Here is a 22,146-nt window from a genome sequence, read left to right as displayed (position 1 = left end):
AGGGCGTTTTACAGCCCCTGACGGTGTTTGAGGCGCCTGGACAGGCACTAACTGATTGTCCGGCCGTCTCATGTCGTCAAACGACTGCTTTAGCGTGTTGACACTATCCCGTAATTCCATAAATAAAGGCATCCATTCTGGTGTCGACCCCCTAGGAGGTGACATCCCCATATTTGGCAATTGCTCCGCCTCCACACCAATATCGTCCTCATACATGTCGACACACACGTACCGACACACAGCAGACACACAGGGAATGCTCTTAACGAAGACAGGACCCCACTAGCCCTTTGGGGAGACAGAGGGAGAGTTTGCCAGCACACACCAAAAGCGCTATATATGACAGGGATAGCCTTATAATAAGTGCTCCCTGTATAGCTGCTTTTATAATATAATTTTTGCCACTATTTTGCCCCCCCTCTCTTGTTTTACCCTGTTTCTGTAGTGCAGTGCAGGGGAGAGACCTGGGAGCCGTCCTGACCAGCGGAGCTGTGTAAGGAAAATGGCGCTGTGTGCTGAGGAGATAGGCCCCGCCCCTTTTCCGGCGGGCTCGTCTCCCGCTCTTTAGTGTATTCTGGCAGGGGTTAAATATCTCCATATAGCCCCCGGAGGCTATATGTGAGGTATTTTTTAGCCAAATAGGTTTTCATTTGCCTCCCAGGGCGCTCCCCTCCCAGCGCCCTGCACCCTCAGTGACTGCCGTGTGAAGTGTGCTGAGAGGAAAATGGCGCACAGCTGCAGTGCTGTGCACTACCTTTAGAAGACTGAGGAGTCTTCTGCCGCCGATTCTGGACCTCTTCATGTTTCAGCATCTGCAAGGGGGCCGGCGGCGAGGCTCCGGTGACCATCCAGGCTGTACCTGTGATCGTCCCTCTGGAGCTGATGTCCAGTAGCCAAGAAGCCAATCCATCCTGCCCGCAGGTGAGTTCACTTCTTCTCCCCTAAGTCCCTCGTTGCAGTGATCCTGTTGCCAGCAGGACTCACTGTAAAATAAAAAACCTAAGCTAAACTTTCTCTAAGCAGCTCTTTAGGAGAGCCACCTAGATTGCACCCTTCTCGGCCGGGCACAAAAATCTAACTGAGGCTTGGAGGAGGGTCATAGGGGGAGGAGCCAGTGCACACCACCTGATCGGAAAGCTTTACTTTTTGTGCCCTGTCTCCTGCGGAGCCGCTATTCCCCATGGTCCTTTCAGGAACCCCAGCATCCACTAGGACGATAGAGAAATATGGTTTTCAGAAAACCATCCACTCTCCTATCCGTGACATCATCCAATGACGTTGATGGCAAAGGCAATATAGATTTTCGCACTAATCGAATGACATGCGTATCTACTTTGGGAGCTATTTCCCATTTTAAACAGTCCCCAGCTGGTAAAGGATAATTCAGTCTTACCTGCTTTGGGCCGTTTAAATACTGGTGCCTTGGCTTTTAACACAGGCTCTGCTGAATCCTCTAAGGATAGAATGGCCTTTATTGCTCTAATTAACTCAGCTATATCCACTGAGCTGAGAACTTCTACTTGTTCTTCGTATGCCGAAGTAGACTATATAGAGCTTTCATCATCCGATGAATCATCCTGTGTAGCCTGTGAAGTTGATGGTTTACTTACACTTGGTTTATCAGCTTGTCTCTTTGGAGAAGCTGGTGAGGGAAATTATATACCGTAAGTAGGGAGCTGCATGTATGGGTTATTAGTGTACCCCATTCCTGGTAGCGAAGCTGTAGGAATTACCCGTTCAGCTATACTGGACAAGGTCTGTGCAAACATCGCCCAAGGTGGATCTATCTGTACCTGACGTTGAACAGGGATCTGCCTTGTAATCTGCTGAAACGCAAAACAATTTGCACATAAACCATCCTGTACCAGATCCTGAGAGGATAATACAGTTTTGCTAGACAAACATGATATGAATGTTGGTGTTACTGTGAGTGTACCCTCGTCACCTTTGCCGTTCTTAGACATGATAATCAGCACTTTCACAGTGTACTACACAATTTGTGACTGTAATCACTTTAACCTTCTAAAGTGATATCAATCTGACCCTACCCATGCACCAGCATTGATGACCAGAAGAAACAACTGACAAACATATATTAGTCAGCAATCACACTAGCAGTCAGTCACATGTTATATATTAGTCATATGAGCACATAATCAACTACAAACACATTTTAAAGTATGTAGGAGTACATATTACTGAACTCTGTTTTATACAGATCTTAAAGTATTCAGACGCAATGCGAAGAAAACCACAGTAATGTACACAGACTCATATGCAAAAGACACTTAAATTTAACTATTCATACTGACAAAAGTAGATAGAAATTTAGTGCTGTATAACCTGTACTCAGTAGAGTGGGATACAGGAAGACTCACCTCACTTCCAAGATCGATCAATACGTTAGCAAACGCTGAGTGGATCCAGATGCTACTAGTGTACACTGCCGCTCTGGGAACTTTTAAGTGGACACAGATGCACTGTGCATACAGACACACTGGTCATACAGATGCCTGTACTGCGACCGGGTCTCCTTGCGGTAGCGCTTAATGAACACAGACGCAGCGGCCTATGCTGCGACCAAGACCCCTCGTGGTAGCGTCTGAGACGGAAGTGAGGTAACAGTTCATGGCGGGAGACTCGCGGAAAATGGTCATGAACTTGGGGGGAGGGGCGACCAGGAGAGCGTCTAACTCCCCACCGCTGACATCAACCCTAGGGATCGCAGCCTCATACTATTCCTGGTGCCTTATGATCCCTAAGGCCTAGCGCTGGAGCACCCGTGGTGGCGGCGCGTCACATACTGTTTGGTAGTCTCCTCCCAATACAGTGCGGCTGTGTCCGTATTCCCCGACTACGTGGAACCGATGCCTTAACTTCTCCCCGTGCTCTGGCCACATCCTGGTAACGTCTGCTGGACCCGCTAGTATATCCGACACAGACGCCCATCGAGACAGCACTGTACACATAGGTAAGCGTTGTTGCGACCCGGCAGAGAGTTGTTGGGAGCGACTCCTTCCAATATGCGTATAAGACGCTGTTAAGAAAGATCGCTGAAAAACACAGTAAGCCTATAAAAATAAAATAAGAAAGCTTAGGGCTGCCAAGAATAGCAGCCCTCTGACCATGGTCCGGCTCCTGCAGCACGAAACAAAAAAACTGATTTGCCTGAGCCAGTGGGCGGGGATATATGGACGGTACGTTCTTCTACGGGGTTTTCCATCAGCTGCCGATACCCAGTTCCTGTTGATGTATATGGACTTTTTTTTAATGAATTTTGTATTTGAATAAAACCCTTTTGGAAACAAGCTTGTCCGACTGGAAATCAGCACACAGAGAGGAGAAAGATACCTTTATGAGCACGCGGGACAGAAGTGCAATGTAAGTTGTAATACTGTCAGTTATTAGTGAAAGAATACTGTGGTGCCAGTGGGTTGAAATCCATATGCTGATAAAAGATACCTTTATGGACACACGTGAAAGAAACAACCTGTAAGTGTTTTTCCAGGGGAGAGACCATACAGGGGATTTCTACGTGGCAATATTCATATTAGCTTCACTGCAATCCAACTATAGCGCTAGTTCTTGGTATTCTTTTTTGTATAAACATATGGACGGGCCCGTTGCATCCTGGGAGGACTGAAAGCTTGTGATCGTTTGGTGCCAATCCGCTAGCGCTCCATCATCATTCCCATTGTTATCCTGTGGATAACCTGTGGACCCTGCCAGAGAAAAAAGGTATATTTTGGCATCGCCGGCATAGACATGGTATTGGAGGACTAAAGAGAAAATAAGTTTGCTGTGGAAGATGCAGGAAAGGCATTTTTTTCTTGTACAGGAGGCAGAGAAAAAGTAAAAGTGTCAGAAACTGAAAAGGGTGAAGGTCAAGAGAGAAAGAGTAAAGGGACGAGGGCCAAGAGAGAGAAAGGGGTAATGACAGAGAGAGAGAGAGAGAGAGAGAGAGAGAGAGAGAGAGAGAGAGAGAGAGAGAGGTGAGGGCACAGAGAGAGAGATAAGGATGAGAGCCCAGAGAGAGAGAGAGAGAGAGAGAGAGAGAGAGAAGGGTGGAAAAACCTATTCGGGTAATTTTCAACCCACCCCGTGTACAGAAACCCACATATGTAAATATGGCCCTTACTAAACTACCTGCATTAAGGATGTTGTGTATCTTCAAATAATCTGACTAGAGCAAGAGAATGACCTGCATGTATAATTGTGCACCAGCTACTTCTACACAATCAGGTACAACAATGCATCAGCTTCTAAGTGAATTGAGAGGCTGCCTCTGTTACATTTATAAGTGCCAGGTTCACTCAGACATTCACTAGTGTAAAACCATAGACACCTCAAGCTGTAGAAATGAAAGACATGCATAACTCACCTTAGTTTATTCCATTTAAATGCTCCATTTACCATAGTAAAACCCCCCGTCTCAAGCTGTTGAACATGCATCGCTAAGAGGTAAGCAGAAGGAATTGTGGGTAACGTTCTGAATCGGTCTCCTTTCATCAAACACAAGCTGTCACTCTTCAGAAAAACCTTTTAATAAACAAATGTGGAAACACATTATGATCGGTAAAGTGTATCCAAGGACAGGACATATAAATAATTACATTTAGAACAAAATAAGCACACAATATAGTTATCACAAATCTATGTAGCTTGCATTACAAGGGCTTTAATTTTGCGTACAGTACATTTTTTTCAAACATGAACAATTTAGTTATCTATTGGTGACAAGCACCTAGAACATATTTTAATGGAATAAGTAATAGTGGGGCAGATGTATTAACCTGGAGATGGCATAAGGAAGTGATAAACCAGTGATATGTGCAAGGTGTTAAAGGCACCAGCCAATCAGTTCCAATATGTAAATTAACAGTTAGGATCTGATTGGCTGGTGCCTTTATCACCTTGTACATATCACTGGTTTATCACTTCCTTATGCCTTCTCCAGGTTAATACATCTGCCCCAATGTTATGGATAAAGTTTTGTGCATTATTATTTATTGCTCTTGTCCTTATGACTAAACAAGGCTTTAAAAAAATAGATTTAAAAACAGAATAAGAAGGGTGAAAAGAAAGGATTTTTCACAGAAACTAAAACTGACAGTATCGGTATACAGTATAATCTCACAATTGAGAATGTCTGCTGTGAGACTGTTGACAGCAGTCTGTCGAACCCGGCATGCTGACGTGGTACTAATGCAATGAACAGTAGTGTAACAGAGCTGGGTTTAGAATGACAACCATAATGGTAAACAATCATATTTAAAGTCCTAAAGTCGAGATGGTTGCTACGCTGGACATCATATTATTACATGTCGGCATGTTGTATTCAGCATAACACTGCATCCTCCTTTCACGGTCAACATTCTGAATGACTACACCTATAACTGACTAAAGCCCAGTACCCACGGGCCGAGGCATGAGAGATGTGTGCTGAGCGTGCGGGGGGAGACGGGGGCCGCTCACTTCACCCAGCGGGTGAAGTGAGAGACGCGCTAGATTGGCCTGCATGCAGGCCAATCTAGCAGCAGCTATAGCGATGCGCGGGGCTGCGCATCGCTATCGCTGTACTGGGTACTCACGGAGCGATGAGGCTGATATTCTAAGCAATCTAGTCAGATTGCTTAGAATATCGCTCCGTGAGTACCCCCCTTAATAGGGCGGGATTCAATTCTTTTCACACCTTTCCACACCCATTCTGTTTCTGCCCTCAGGGGCGTGGTATCATTATTTCAGCTCAGTACCCCCGGAGTAAGGAAGCACCCAACCCTTTACACAGCTAAACCTGATCACTATGGGTGCAATATGCGCGATAACGGAGATCATTTTAGAAAGGAAATTGGGTGTGATGTATCATTTGAATCCCACCTATAGGATCTATTCATGAAGCAGTGAAAAGTGTGGAGAAGTAAGCCAGTGGAGAAGTTGCCCATGGCGACCAATCAGCATTGAAGTAACATTTATAATTTGCATACTGAAAAATGATACAGAGCAGATGATTGGTTGCCATGGGCAACTTCTCCACTGGCTCACTTCTCCACTCATTTCACTGCTTCATGAATAGACCCCATAGCCACACAAACCGCCTATCTGCCACCAGACATACAATGAATCACATGTGTAGCTTTACACAGAAACATGATTTTTATTAGTTACCTCAACCGCTTTCAGTTCTTCCAGGATTTCAGACACCTTTGAGGGTAAATTTTTCCAGGCCTTAACAAGACAAAGGTACATATGATGCATTTGCTGTACGTTACGCCAAAACATTTCAACAATTTAAAGCCTTTGACAAAAAAACAAAACAAAAAAAAACCAAACTCACCAGTAGTTGTCGAACTATAAGATTTTCCAGCCCTCCCAGGATCTGAACAGCAGATGCAAAGTCTCGTCTTTCATAACATAGTTTGGCAACTAGGAGAAATTTCGTCAATATGCTTGCCTGTAACTAGACATGACAGAAAAAATAAAATAAAATAATAGTTTAAAAAATAAAAGTGCTAAATAAATATCATCCCTAGAAAAGCTAAAAACAGTGACAACATTGCATAGGCATACAGGACTGGTTTACGGTGTTTTTACACCATCCTCAACGCAACCTAACAGTCCAGGTTTCAAGGATATCCATGCTTATGCACAGGTGACTTAAGCAGCAGCTCATTCAGCTTGATTTAGCCATCAAAGCTCAAGCATTGATATCCTTAAAACCTGGACTGTTAGGGTGCCTTGAGGCAGGGGCGGGCTGATAGGGCCATCGCCCGTCAGGGTTTCATGACACCATCGGCTCTGCACCTGCTCGATCCTGCCCACATACCGCACGTTTCACCAAGCCACCTTGCACTTAAGCCCGCCTACCACCTGCCCAAGCGTATAACTACTGTGGCTGCAGGTGGTGCGGTTGCTACTGGGCCCTGGCCACTTCCAGGGCCTGGCCCCCTCATGCACCCAGTCACACTTAACAAGACCCCTAGCCACCACACTTTTCAGTCACCACTGTGACACTACCCGTGGCTCAGATGACCGGCTTTGTCTTATTATGGGCCCGGCTCGGCCACTCAGCATTACGTGAGAAGGGCATATCAGTGCCCCAGGTTTAGTACATATCTCTCTGCGTTAAATAGCCTCTGCTGCGGTAAATGGGAAAAACCGTGGCGGTAAGCATTAGTACATCCCGCCCTTAGTGACTGCACAGAGTATGATATATGCTTCTGGTGGGGATGGGCTTTGCAGCTGAGGGCAGGATTAGAAGCGCTCAGGCTGGCTGCCCATCTAGGTAGCAGAAAATAATTACCAAAGGAGCCTTATCCCTGTATATTGAGTTTTGGTTCCTGGTGACATGTGGAAAGGAGAATGTTTACAAGGAACAGGTAACTAAAGGGACACACGGAGCGACGATTACTTAGTTTCTAAGCATCGCTCTGTGTGTAGTGGTGCCGGCGACAGCGATGCGCGATCCCACGCGTCGCTATCGCCGGTGCTAGATTGGCACAGGCACAATCTAGCAGGTTGCTCATTTCACCGCTGGGTGAAATGAGGGCCCCCCCCTCCCCTCCCACTCCCCCTCACCCTGTGTCCGTATCACCCCTCACTCAACACTTCACGATGTGCTGAGCGGGGGGAGAGACGTGTACTGAGCGATTCGTTCAGCACACATCTCCCTCCACATCTTCCGTCTGTACGGCCCTTTAGATATTTGAAGCTGTCTGTAGTCAGTGAGGGCTGAGAGCGGTAGGGACAGGTATCACCAGGCACAGGTAGAGATAGCCTTTTATGTTCAGTTTTGGTGGTGGAAGTGATAAAGGATATGTTTGCCCACAGTTACGCTTGCCTTGAAAACAGAGTTTAAGAACCCCTGTTAATAATCTGTTTTTCTTCCTATAACGTATTTAGAACAAACCAGCCACTTATTCAATGTAGGTTTTTGCAGCATTTCTACTGAGCAGCATGGAAGCTGCCTGAATACACCACATCACTGAATAGGTTGGTCACATATGAGATCACATGGGATTTTGCAGGCCCAACAGAACTAAGGCATGTGGGTAGAAAACTGTGGGATACAAAACCATACACTCAAAATTTCCAGGCTGCAGTGTTAGTTACTAGACACTCGCCAGTCACAATGTTGCAGCGCCAACCATGTGCCTTGTGCGCCAGTATCTGGATAGCAGCACTGTACTGGGCTGATTGTATAGGTGTGTATGCAAGTCTGTTGCAAAAGCATTAGCAGACAATGGCCCTCATTCCGAGTTGATCGCACGTAGCAACTTTTTGCTGCTCGTGCGATCAACTTGACGCCGCCTATGGGAGAGTGTATTTTAGCATAGCAGGGATGAGATGTGCAGCCCTGCTATGCTAAAAAAGTTTCCTGCAAAACAATACCAGGGTGAGACTTACACTGTGCGACGGATTCAGCGACAAAGGTCCCGGGATTGACGTCAGACATCCGCCCTCCAAACGCCTGGACACGCCTGCGTTCGGATCTCCACGGCCGGAAAACAGTGAGTATCCGCCCCGGAACCCCTCCCCGCTGTCAATCTTCTTGCAATCGCGCCAGCGATCACTTTCTTCTGTCTTCTGGTCGTTGCCCGGCGACGGCTGTCGCTGGGCAATGATGTGCGTGCGCATTGCGGGCGCCACGCATGCGCAGTTCCGACCAGTTTGCACCGCAGCGAAGAACCGCTGCGTGCGAGCGGGTCGGAATGACGCCCAATGGCTTAAAACGCTCCTGCAGCGGTCGAATCGGGAGACTGCATCTCGTGTGCGGTTTAATATTTGTCGGCCTAACCTCCCTATATCTAGCGTGTATGGAGCTAGCAGGCGACTGACAGGGGGTCAAGCTGGGGACACAGTACTTGGCTGATCGGGAGCGTTTACCCGATGACAAACTGGTGTGTACCCAGCTTTAGTTAATAGCTTCCACCTTGTTGCTAGATTAAATAGCGATCAGCAACAAATGCATGTTTTAGGTGAATTTAAGTAACGGAGAACAATGACCCATGAATGATGTTTCAGCGTATTGTCTGTAAAGCCTTTTGACATACTAATAAAAACAAACATTCACTTCGTGGAGGAGATACAGTTTAGAGGACAAAAAATCCTTAAATAAACTCATTTGAAATATTCAAAACCGACCTTGGACGTGTGACACGTAACAATTTCAGCTGCCACCCACGTACTGACATTGTCTGCAAACTGCAACAACTTCAGCAGGTATTTGTCATGCGTACAGCTTGGCGAGAACAGACTGCAAACTTCAGCAGGAAGAGTCTCGATGTAAAATGTTCTGTTAAAAACAAAGCAAATAGCACTTAGCATTCAGTCACACTTACAGACACGCAATATCAATAAACGCACAAAAAGAACTAAAGTATCAAAAGAAACATTTTAGTTTTAGAATTCACATGCCCCTATTTCTCATATGTTTGCACCACCAGCACAATCGATTCCATTAGTAACAGCACAAAGCATGAAAATCGCATACTGTACAATAAATACATCTCAAGCTTGTAAGTTCCATGTTTTCCCAGAGCATGTGCTTGAACGGGTGTAGTATGGTATGCCGGCGGCCGGGCTCCCGGCGACCAGCATACCGGCGACGGGAGCCCGGCCGCCGGCATACCGGCAGCGTGGAGAGCGCAAATAAGCCCCTTGAGGGCTCGCTGCGCTCGCCACGCCATGCATTCCCCCTCCAGGGCGGTCGTGGACCCCCACGAGGGAGAATATGTGTCGGTATGCCGGGTGTCGGGATTCCGGCGCCGGTATACTGTGCGCCGGGATCCCGACATTCGGCAACCAGAAGACCACCCGCTTGAACGAGCCCTTTTATAGCATAAATATATAAAATAAGAATTTACTTACCGATAATTCTATTTCTCGTAGTCCGTAGTGGATGCTGGGGACTCCGTCAGGACCATGGGGAATAGCGGCTCCGCAGGAGACAGGGCACAAAATTAAAAGTTTGACCACTAGGTGGTGTGCACTGGCTCCTCCCCCTATGACCCTCCTCCAAGCCTCAGTTAGGATACTGTGCCCGGACGAGCGTACACAATAAGGAAGGATTTTGAATCCCGGGCAAGACTCATACCAGCCACACCAATCACACTGTACAACTTGAGATCTGAACCCAGTTAACAGCATGATAACAGAGGAGCCTCTGAAAAGATGGCTTCCAACAATAATAACCCAATTTTTGTAACAATAACTATGTACAAGTATTGCAGACAATCCGCACTTGGGATGGGCGCCCAGCATCCACTACGGACTACGAGAAATAGAATTATCGGTAAGTAAATTCTTATTTTCTCTGACGTCCTAAGTGGATGCTGGGGACTCCGTCAGGACCATGGGGATTATACCAAAGCTCCCAAACGGGCGGGAGAGTGCGGATGACTCTGCAGCACCGAATGAGAGAACTCCAGGTCCTCCTTAGCCAGGGTATCAAATTTGTAGAATTTTACAAACGTGTTCTCCCCTGACCACGTAACTGCTCGGCAGCGTTGTAATGGCGAGACCCCTCGGGCAGCCGCCCAAGGTGAGCCCACCTTCCTTGTGGAGTGGGCATTTACAGATTTTGGCTGTGGCAGGCCCTGCCACAGAATGCGCAAGTTGAATTGTGCTACAAATCCAACGAGCAATCGTCTGCTTAGACGCAGGAACACCCATCTTGTTGGGTGCATACAGTATAAACAGCGAGTCAGACTTTCTGACTCCAGCCGTCCTTGAAATATATATATATATATATATATTTTTAAGGCTCTGACAACGTCGAACAACTTAGAGTCCTCCAAGTCGCTAGAAGCCGCAGGCACTACAATAGGTTGGTTCAGGTGAAACGCTGATACCACCTTAGGGAGAAACTGAGGACGCGTCCGCAGTTCTGCCCTGTCCCAATGGAAAATCAGATATGGCTTTTGTACGAAAAAGCCGCCAATTCTGACACTCTCCTGGCCGAAGCCAGGGCCAGTAGCATGGTCACTTTCCATGTAAGATATTTCAAATCCACCGATTTGAGTGGCTCAACCAATGGGATTTGAGGAATCCCAAAACTACATTGAGATCCCACGGTGCCACTGGAGGCACAACCGGGGCTGTATATGTAGTACTCCTTTGACAAAAGCTTGGACTTCAGGAACTGAAGCCAATTCTTTCTGGAAGAAAATCGACAGGGCCGAAATTTGAACCTTAATGGACCCCAATTTGAGGCAAATAGACAATCCTGTTTGCAGGAAATGTAGGAATCGACCCAGTTGAAATTCCTCCGTCGGAGCCCTCTCCTTCAGGATCCGGCGTTCAACCGCCATGCCGTCAAACGCAGCCGCGGTAAGTCTAGAGGTAGAGTGCACGTGCGCATCTCTTGAAGTTCCGGGTACCAAGTCTTTCTTGGCAAATCCGAAACCACGAGTATCGTTCTTACTCCCCTTCGCCTTATAATTCTCAGTACCTTGGGTATGAGAGGCAGAGGGGGGAACACATACATTGACTGGTACACCCATGGTGTTACCAACGCGTCCACAGCTATTGCCTGAGGGTCTCTTGACCTGGCGCAATACCTGTCCAGTTTTTTTGTTGAGGCGGGACGCCATCCTGTCCACCTTTGGTTTTTCCCAACGGTTCACAATCATGTGGAAGACTTCTGGATGAAGTCCACACTCTCCCGGGTGGTGATCGTGTCTGCTGAGGAAGTCTGCTTCCCAGTTGTCCACTCCCGGAATGAACACTGCTGACAGTGCTATCACATGATTTTCTGCCCAGTGAAAAATCCTTGCAGCTTCTGCCATTGCCCTCCTGCTTCTTGTGTCGCCCTGTCTGTTTACGTGGGCGACTGCCGTGGTGTTGCCCTACTGGTTCAACACCGGCTGACCCTGAAGCAGAGGTCTTGCCAGGCTTAGAGCATTGTAAATTGCCCTTAGCTCCAGTATATTTATGTGAAGTGAAGTCTCCAGGCTTGACCACACTCCCTGGAAATTTCTTCCCTGTGTGACTGCTCCCCAGCCTCTCAGGCTGGCATTCGTGGTCACCAGGATCCAGTCCTGAATGCCGAATCTGCGGCCCTCCAAAAAGGTGAGCACTCTGCAACCACCACAGAAGAGACCCCCTTGTCCTTGGAGACGGGGCTATCCGCTGATGCATCTGAAGATGCGATCCGGACCATTCGTCCAGCAGATTCCACTGAAAGGTTCTTGCGTGGAATCTGCCGAATGGAATCGCTTCGTAAGAAGCCATCATTTACCCAGGACTCTTGTGCATTGATGCACTGACACTTTTCCTGGTTTTAGGAGGTTCCTGACTAGCTCAGATAACTCCCCCTGGCTTTCTCCTCCGGGAGAAAAACCTTTTTCTGAACTGTGTCCAGAATCATCCCTAGGAACAGCAGACGTGTCGTCGGGCTCAGCTGGGATTTTGGAAAATTTAGAATCCACCCGTGCTGTTGCAGCACTACTTGGGTTAGTGCTACACCGGCCTCTAACTGTTCTCTGGATCTTGCCCTTATCAGGAGATCGTCCAAGTAAGGGATAATTAATACGCCTTTTCTTCGAAGAAGAATCATCATTTCGGCCATTACCTTGGTAAAGACCCGGGGTGCCGTGGACAATCCAAACGGCAACGTCTGAAACTGATAGTGACAGTTTTGTACCACGAACCTGAGGTACCCTTGTTTGAAGGGCAAATTGGGACATGGAGGTAAGCATCCTTGATGTCCAAGGACACCATAAAGTCCCCTTCTTCCAGATTCGCTATCACTGCTCTGAGTGATTTCATCTTGAACTTGAACCTTTGTATGTAAGTGTTCAAAAGATTTCAGACTTAGAATAGGTCTCACCGAGCCGTCCGGCTTCGGTACCACAAACAGCGTGGAATAATACCCCTTTCCTTGTTGTATTAGGGGTACCTTGACTATTACTTGCTGGGAATACAGCTTGTGAATAGCTTCCAACACCGTCTCCCTGTCGGAGGGAGATGATGGTAAAGCAGACTTCAGGAATCTGCGAGGAAGAGACGTCTCGAATTCCAATCTGTACCCCTGTGATACTACCTGCAGGATCCAGGGGTCGACTTGCGAGTGAGCCCACTGCGCGATGAAATTCTTGAGACGACCCCCCCACCGGACCTGAGTCCGCTTGTAAGACCCCAGCGACATGCTGAGGACTTTTCAGAAGCTGGGGAGTGCTTCTGCTCCTGGGAAGGAGCTGCTTGCTGCAGTCTCTTACCCTTTCCTTTGCCTCGGGCAGATATGAATGGCCTTTTGCCCGCTTGTTCTTATGAGAACGAAAGGACTGAGGCTGAAAAGACGGTGTCTTTTTCTGTTGGGAGGTGACCTGAGGTAAAAAAGGTGGATTTTCCGGCTGTTGCCGTGGCCACCAAGTCCGATAGACCGACCCCAAATAATTCCTCCCCTTTATACGGCAAACTTCCATATGCCGCTTGGAATCCGCATCACCTGACCACTGTCGCGTCCATAAAACTTCTTCTGGCAGAAATGGACAGCGCACTTACCCTTGATGCCAGAGTGCAAATATCCCTCTGTGCATCTTGCATATAAAGAAAATGCATCCTTTAAATGCTCTATAGTCAATAAAATATTGTCGCTATTCAGGGTATCAATATTTCCAGTCAGAGATTCCGACCAAACCCCCCCAGCACTGCACATCCATGCTGGGGCGATTGCTGGTCGCAGTATAACATCAGTATGTGTGTATATACTTTTTAGAGTATTTTCCAGCCTCCTATCAGCTGGATTTTGAGGGCGGCCGTATCAGGAGACGGTAACGCCACTTGTTTTGATAAGCGTGTGAGTGCCTTATCTACCCTAGAGGGTGTTTCCCAGCGCGCCCTAACCTCTGGCGGGAAAGGGTATAATGCCAATAACTTCTCTGAAATTAGCAACTTCCTATCGGGGGTAACCCACGCTTCATCACACACTTCAATCAATTCATCTGATTTCAGGAAAAACTACAGGTAGTTTTTTCACACCCCACATAATACATTTTTGTGGTACTTGTAGTATCAGAAATATGTAACGCCTCCTTCATTGCCGTGATTATGTAACGTGTGGCCCTACTGGAAAATACGTTTGATTCTACACTGTCGACACTGGAGTCAGTGTCCGTGTCTGTGTCTGTCGACCGACTGAGGTAATGGGCGTTTTAAAGCCCCTGATGGTGTTTGAGACGCCTGGACAGGTACTAATTGGTTTGCCGGCCGTCTCATATCGTCAACCGACCTTGTAGCGTGTTGACACTATCACGTAATTCCATAAATAAAGCCATCCATTCCGGTGTCGACTCCCTAGGGGGTGACATCCCATTACAGGCAATTGCTCCGCCTCCACACCAACATCGTCCTCATACCTGTCGACACACACGTACCGACACACAGCACACACACAGGGAATGCTCTGATAGATGACAGGACCCCACTAGCCCTTTGGGGAGACAGAGGGAGAGTTTGCCAGCACACACCAAAGTGCTATAATTATACAGGGACCACCTTATAGTAAGTGTTTTCCCTTATAGCAGCTTAATATATAATAATATCGCCAAAAAATGCCCCCCCTCTCTGTTTTAACCCTGTTTCTGTAGTGCAGTGCAGGGGAGAGCCTGGGAGCCTTCCCACCAGCAGATCTGTGTGGGAAAAATAAGAATTTACTTACCGATAATTCTATTTCTCGGAGTCCGTAGTGGATGCTGGGGTTCCTGAAAGGACCATGGGGAATAGCGGCTCCGCAGGAGACAGGGCACAAAAAAGTAAAGCTTTACTAGGTCAGGTGGTGTGCACTGGCTCCTCCCCCTATGACCCTCCTCCAGACTCCAGTTAGGTACTGTGCCCGGACGAGCATACACAATAAGGGAGGCATTTTGAATCCCGGGTAAGACTCATACCAGCCACACCAATCACACCGTACAACTTGTGATCTAAACCCAGTTAACAGTATGACAACAGAAAGGGCCTCTTAAAGATGGCTCCTTAACAATAACCCGAATTAGTTAACAATAACTATGTACAAGTATTGCAGATAATCCGCACTTGGGATGGGCGCCCAGCATCCACTACGGACTCCGAGAAATAGAATTATCGGTAAGTAAATTCTTATTTTCTCTATCGTCCTAAGTGGATGCTGGGGTTCCTGAAAGGACCATGGGGATTATACCAAAGCTCCCAAACGGGCGGGAGAGTGCGGATGACTCTGCAGCACCGAATGAGAGAACTCCAGGTCCTCCTTTGCCAGGGTATCAAATTTGTAAAATTTTACAAACGTGTTCTCCCCCGACCACGTAGCTGCTCGGCAGAGTTGTAATGCCGAGACCCCTCGGGCAGCCGCCCAAGATGAGCCCACCTTCCTTGTGGAGTGGGCTTTTACAGTTTTAGGCTGTGGCAGGCCTGCCACAGAATGTGCAAGTTGAATTGTGTTACAAATCCAACGAGCAATCGACTGCTTAGAAGCAGGTGCGCCCAACTTGTTGGGTGCATACAATATAAACAGCGAGTCAGATTTTCTGACTCCAGCCGTCCTTGCAATGTATATTTTTAAGGCTCTGACAACGTCCAACAACTTGGAGTCCTCCAAGTCGCTAGTGGCCGCAGGCACCACAATAGGTTGGTTCAGATGAAATGCTGATACCACTTTAGGGAGAAAATGCGGACGAGTCCGCAGTTCTGCCCTATCCGAATGGAAGATTAGATAAGGACTTTTATAAGATAAAGCCGCCAATTCAGATACTCTCCTGGCAGAGGCCAGGGCTAGTAACATAGTCACTTTCAATGTGAGATATTTCAAATCCACCTTTTTCAATGGTTCAAACCAATGGGATTTGAGGAAATCTAAAACTACATTTAGATCCCACGGTGCCACCGGAGGCACCACAGGAGGCTGTATATGCAGTACTCCCTTGACAAAAGTCTGGACCTCAGGGACAGAGGCCAATTCTTTTTGGAAGAATATTGACAGGGCCGAAATTTGAACCTTAATGGATCCCAATTTGAGACCCATAGATAATCCTGATTGCAGGAAATGTAGGAAACGACCCAGTTGGAATTCCTCCGTCGGAACCCTCCGATCCTCGCACCACGCTACATATTTTCGCCAAATGCGGTGATAATGTTTCACGGTGACTTCCTTCCGTGCCTTAATCAAGGTAGGAATGACTTCTTCTGGAATGCCTTTCCCTTTTAGGATCTGGCGTTCAACCGCCATGCCGTCAAACGCAGCCGCGGTAAGTCTTGAAAAAGACAGGGACCCTGCTGTAGCAGGTCCCTTCTCAGAGGTAGAGGCCACGGTTCGTCCGTGAGCATCTCTTGAAGTTCCGGATACCAAGTCCTTCTCGGCCAATCCGGAACCACTAGTATTGTTCTTACTCTTCTTTGCCGTATGATCTTCAATACCTTTGGTATGAGCGGCAGAGGAGGAAACACATACACTGACTGGTACACCCAAGGAGTTACCAGTGCGTCCACAGCTATTGCCTGTGTATCTCTTGACCTGGCGCAATATTTGTCCAGTTTCTTGTTGAGGCGAGACGCCATCATGTCTACAATTGGTCTTTCCCAACGGTCTATTAACATGTTGAAGACTTCTGGATGTAGACCCCACTCTCCCGGATGAAGATCGTGTCTGCTGAGGAAGTCTGCTTCCCAGTTGTCCACGCCCGGGATGAACACTGCTGACAGTGCTATCACGTGATTCTCCGCCCAGCGAAGAATCTTGGCAGCTTCTGCCATTGCACTCCTGCTTCTTGTGCCGCCCTGCCTGTTTACATGGGCGACCGCCGTGATGTTGTCCGACTGAATCAACACCGGCTTTCCTTGCAGGAGAAGTTCCGCCTGGCTTAGAGCATTGTAGATTGCTCTTAGTTCCAGAATGTTTATGTGAAGAGACTTTTCCAGACTCGTCCATACTCCCTGGAAGTTTCTTCCTTGTGTGACTGCTCCCCAGCCTCTCAGGCTGGCGTCCGTGGTCACCAGGATCCAATCCTGAATGCCGAATCTGCGGCCTTCTAATAGGTGAGCCTTCTGCAACCACCACAGAAGTGACACCCTTGTCTTTGGTGACAGGGTTATTCGCAGGTGCATCTGCAGATGCGACCCTGACCATTTGTCCAACAGATCCCTTTGGAATATTCTTGCCTGGAATCTGCCGAATGGAATTGCTTCGTAAGAAGCCACCATTTTTCCCAGGACTCTTGTGCATTGATGTACTGACACTTTTCCTGGTTTTAGGAGGTTCCTGACCAGATCGGATAACTCCTTGGCTTTTTCCTCTGGAAGGAAAACCTTTTTCTGAACCGTGTCCAGAATCATTCCTAGGAACAGCAGACGAGTTGTCGGGATTAAATGGGATTTTGGAATATTCAGAATCCACCCGTGTTGTCTTAGCACCTCTTGAGATAGTGCTAAAGCTGTCTCCAGCTGTTCTCTGGACCTTGCCCTTATTAGGAGATCGTCCAAGTATGGGATAACTAATACGCCTTTTCTTCGAAGAAGAATCATCATCTCGGCCATTACCTTGGTAAAGACCCGAGGCGCCGTGGACAATCCGAACGGCAGCGTCTGAAACTGATAGGTTCATTGTTCAAAAACTGTCACTGAGGTACCCCTGGTGTGCGGGGTAAATCGGAACGTGTAGATACGCATCCTTGATGTCCAAGGATACCATAAAGTCCCCTTCTTCCAGGTTCGCTATCACTGCTCTGAGTGACTCCATCTTGAACTTGAACTTTTTTATGTAGAGGTTCAAGGACTTCAGATTTAGAATAGGCCTTACCGAGCCATCCGGCTTCGGTACCACAAATAGAGTGGAATAATACCCCTTTCCTTGTTGTAATAGGGGTACTTTGACTATCACCTGCTGAGCGTACAGCTTGTGAATGGCTTCCAACACCCTCTCCCTTTCGGAAGAGACGGTTGGTAAGGCAGACTTCAGGAAACGATGAGGAGGATCCGTCTCTAATTCCAACCTGTACCCCTGAGATATTATCTGCAGGATCCAGGGGTCTACCTGCGAGTGAGCCCACTGCGCGCTGTAATTTTTGAGACGGCCCCCCACTGTCCCCGAGTCCGCTTGAGAGGCCCCAGCGTCATGCTGAGGTTTTTGCAGGAGCCGGGGAGGGCTTCTGTTCCTGGGAAGGAGCTGCCTGTTGGTGTCTCTTCCCTCTTCCTCTGCCTCGTGGCAGGTACGACAAGCCCTTTGCTCTCTTATTTTTGTAGGAGCGAAAAGGCTGCGGTTGAAAGGTCGGTGCCTTTCTCTGTTGGGGAGTGACTTGAGGTAAAAAAGTGGATTTCCCGGCAGTAGCCGTGGCCACCAAGTCTGATAGACCAACTCCAAATAACTCCTCCCCTTTATACGGCAAAACCTCCATGTGACGTTTTGAATCCGCATCGCCTGTCCACTGTCGTGTCCATAAGGCTCTTCTGGCTGAAATGGACATAGCACTCACCCGAGATGCCAGTGTGCAAATATCCCTCTGTGCATCACGCATATAGATAAATGCATCCTTTATTTATTCTAACGACAGTAAAACATTGTCCCTATCTAGGGTATCAATATTTTCAATCAGGGATTCTGACCAAACTACTCCAGCACTGCACATCCAGGCAGTTGCTATAGCTGGTCGTAGTATAACACCTGCATGTGTGTATATATTCTTTTGAATAACTTCCATCTTTCTATCTGATGGATCCTTAAGTGCGGCCGTCTCAGGAGAGGGTAACGCCACTTGTTTGGATAAGCGTGTGAGCGCCTTGTCCACCTTAGGGGGTGTTTCCCAGCGCGCCCTAACCTCTGGCGGGAAAGGGTATAATGCCAATAACTTTTTTGAAATTATCAACTTTTTATCAGGAGCAACCCACGCTTCATCACACACGTCATTTAATTCTTCTGATTCAGGAAAAACTGTTTGTAGTTTTTTCACACCATACATAATACCCTGTTTTACGGTATCTGTAGTATCAGCTAAATGTAACGTCTCCTTCATTGCCAAAATCATATAACGTGTGGCCCTACTGGAAAATACGTTTGAATTTCTACCGTCGTCACTGGAATCAGTGCCCGTGTCTGGGTCTGTGTCGACCGACTGAGGCAAAGGGCGTTTTACAGCCCCTGACGGTGTTTGAGGCGCCTGGACAGGCATTAATTGATTGTCCGGCCGCCTCATGTCCTCAACTGACTGTTTAAGGGAAGATAAACCATCACGTAATTCCACAAATAAAGGCATCCATTCTGGTGTCGACCCCCTGGGGGGTGACATCTGCATATTTGGCAATTGCTCCGCCTCCACACCAATATCGTCCTCATACATGTCGACACCACGTACCGACACACACCGCAAACTCACAGGGAATGCTCTAATGAAGACAGGACCCACTAGCCCTTTTGGGGAGACAGAGGGAGAGTCTGCCAGCACACACCACAAAGCGCTATATATACAAGGGATATCCTTATATTAAGTGCTCCCTTATAGCTGCTTTAATATATATATATATAGCCATTAATGTGCCCCCCCTCTCTGTTTTACCCTGTTTCTGTAGTGCAGTGCAGGGGAGAGACCTGGGAGCCGTTCTGACCAGCGGAGCTGTGACAGAAAATGGCGCCGTGTGCTGAGGAGATAGGCCCCGCCCCTTTTTCGGCGGGTTCTTCTCCCGCTATTTTTCCAGTCAGGCAGGGGTTAAATATCTCCATATAGCCCCTATGGGCTATATGTGAGGTATTTTTAGCCTTGTATAAGGTTTATATTTGCCTCTCAGAGCGCCCCCCCCCAGCGCTCTGCACCCTCAGTGACTGCCCAGTGAAGTGTGCTGAGAGGAAAATGGCGCACAGCTGCAGTGCTGTGCGCTACCTTATGAAGACTGAGGAGTCTTCAGCCGCCGGTTTCCGGACCTCTTCACGCTTCAGCATCTGCAAGGGGGTCGGCGGCGCGGCTCCGGGACCGGACTCCACGGCTGGGCCTGTGTTCGATCCCTCTGGAGCTAATGGTGTCCAGTAGCCAAGCAGCAAATCCACTCTGCATGCAGGTGAGTTTACTACTTTCCCCCTAAGTCCCACGTTGCAGTGATCCTGTTGCCAGCAGGACTCACTGTAAAGAAAAAAACCTAAACTAAACTTTCTCTAAGCAGCTCTTTAGGAGAGCCACCTAGATTGCACCCTTCTCGTTCGGGCACAAAATCTAACTGGAGTCTGGAGGAGGGTCATAGGGGGAGGAGCCAGTGCACACCACCTGACCTAGTAAAGCTTTACTTTTTTGTGCCCTGTCTCCTGCGGAGCCGCTATTCCCCATGGTCCTTTCAGGAACCCCAGCATCCACTTAGGACGATAGAGAAAATGGCGCTGTGTGCTGAGGAGATAGGCCCCGCCCCCTTCACGGCAGGCTCTTCTCCCGGTTTTTTCTGTAATCCTGGCAGGGGTTAAATACATCCATATAGCCCAGGGGCTATATGTGATGTATTTTTAGCCAGTAAAGGTAATTACATTGCTGCCCAGGGCGCCCCCCCCCAGCGCCCTGCACCCTCAGTGACCGCGGTGTGAAGTGTGCTGAGAGCAATGGCGCACAGCTGCAGTGCTGTGCGCTACCTTAAGAAGACTGGGAAGTCTTCAGCCGCCGATTTCTGGACCTCTTCTCTCTTCAGCATCTGTAAGGGGGCCGGCGGCGCGGCTCCGGTGACCCATCCAGGCTGTACCTGTGATCGTCCCTCTGGAGCTAGTGTCCAGTAGCCTAAGAAGCCAATCCATCCTGCACGCAGGTGAGTTCACTTCTTCTCCCCTTAGTCCCGCGTTGCAGTGAGCCTGTTGCCAGCAGGACTCACTGAAAATAAAAAACCTAACAAACTTTTATTCTAAGCAGCTCTTTAGGAGAGCCACCTAGATTGCACCCTTCTCGGCCGGGCACAAAAACCTAACTGAGGCTTGGAGGAGGGTCATAGGGGGAGGAGCCAGTGCACACCACCTAGTGGTCAAACTTTTAATTTTGTGCCCTGTCTCCTGCGGAGCCGCTATTCCCCATGGTCCTGACGGAGTCCCCAGCATCCACTTAGGACGTCAGAGAAAAATAAATAAAAAAGTTAATGAAATTATACATCTTGTAATATACACAAATGTGTGTAAACGATTTAATGCAATCACTGAATTTAAAGTACATGTTACTATATACACTTCACAAGACCAGGAGTTAAAGTGAGCCGGAACGGGGCGGAACTGCGTTCCGTCAGTTCCATCTGGAGACGGAACGAGTTCCGCCTCCTCCGGCTCTCCTAACCCTGGAGGGAGATGTCGGTCGCCCGCTGAGATTTGTTACCAGCGGGCGCCAGGCTCCTTCCCCCTCAGTGGTTGCCGGAGGCCGGAGATCACTCCTGAACTCCGGCTTACGGCTGTGTGTGCTGGATGGCGCTATGGGAGAGACGTCATGACGTCTCTCCCATAGTTCTGAGGAGCGGACGGCCAGATGGAGGGCAGCGCGGTCCGGAAGCAGGAACGGGGCTGGTGAGTATAGTGGTGTTTTTTTTGTGTGTGTGTGTGTATGTGTACGCAGCAATACTATGGGGCACATCTGTTGGGGGTATAACTACAGGGGCACATCTGCTGGGGGCATATCTAATGGGGGTACATTGGCTGGGGGCATAACTAATGGGGGTACATTTGCTGGGGGGCATAACTAATGGGGGCACATTTACTGGGGCATAACTACAGGGACACATCAACTGGAGGCACATCTACTGGGGCACTTCTGACTGGGGGCATAACTAATGAGGGCACATCTGCTGGGGGCACAACTAATGGGGGCACATCTTCTGGGGGCACAACTTCTGGGGGCATAACTAATGGGGGCACATTTGCCGGGGGCATAACTAATGGGGGCACATTTGCTGGGGGCATAACTAATGGTGGCACATCTACTGGGGCATAACTACAGGGACACATCTACTGGAGGCAGATTTACTGGGGCACTTCTGACTGGGGGCACATTTACTGGGGGCATAACTACAGGGGGCATATCAACTGGGGGAATAACTAATGGGGCACTTCTGACTGGGGGCATTTCTATGGGGGCAATACTACACGGGGGCATTACTTATGAGGACATTGCATAGGGGGCACTTAATAAGGGGCATCACTCCTGGGGACATAAGGGGCACTACTACTGGGGGCACTGT

At 48.3% G+C, this 22,146-nt stretch overlaps 1 protein-coding gene across 1 annotated transcript in view; it reads right to left on the bottom strand.

Annotated features, from left to right (window-relative positions):
* Nucleotides 1-22,146, bottom strand: part of KNDC1 (kinase non-catalytic C-lobe domain containing 1) — a 387,543-nt gene that overhangs the window by 29,239 nt on the left and 336,158 nt on the right. The window contains exons 28-31 of the mRNA XM_063963294.1: nucleotides 9,142-9,292; nucleotides 6,335-6,457; nucleotides 6,166-6,225; nucleotides 4,382-4,539 (exon numbers count right to left, since the gene is read on the bottom strand). Coding sequence (XP_063819364.1) covers nucleotides 4,382-4,539; nucleotides 6,166-6,225; nucleotides 6,335-6,457; nucleotides 9,142-9,292 — 492 coding nt within the window. The remainder of the gene's footprint in view (nucleotides 1-4,381; nucleotides 4,540-6,165; nucleotides 6,226-6,334; nucleotides 6,458-9,141; nucleotides 9,293-22,146) is intronic.

The sequence above is a fragment of the Pseudophryne corroboree genome, chromosome 3 (assembly GCF_028390025.1).
Source record: "Pseudophryne corroboree isolate aPseCor3 chromosome 3, aPseCor3.hap2, whole genome shotgun sequence".
In the NCBI taxonomy this organism is placed as follows: Eukaryota; Metazoa; Chordata; class Amphibia; order Anura; family Myobatrachidae; genus Pseudophryne; species Pseudophryne corroboree.
This window is presented reverse-complemented; position numbering and strand designations above follow the sequence as displayed.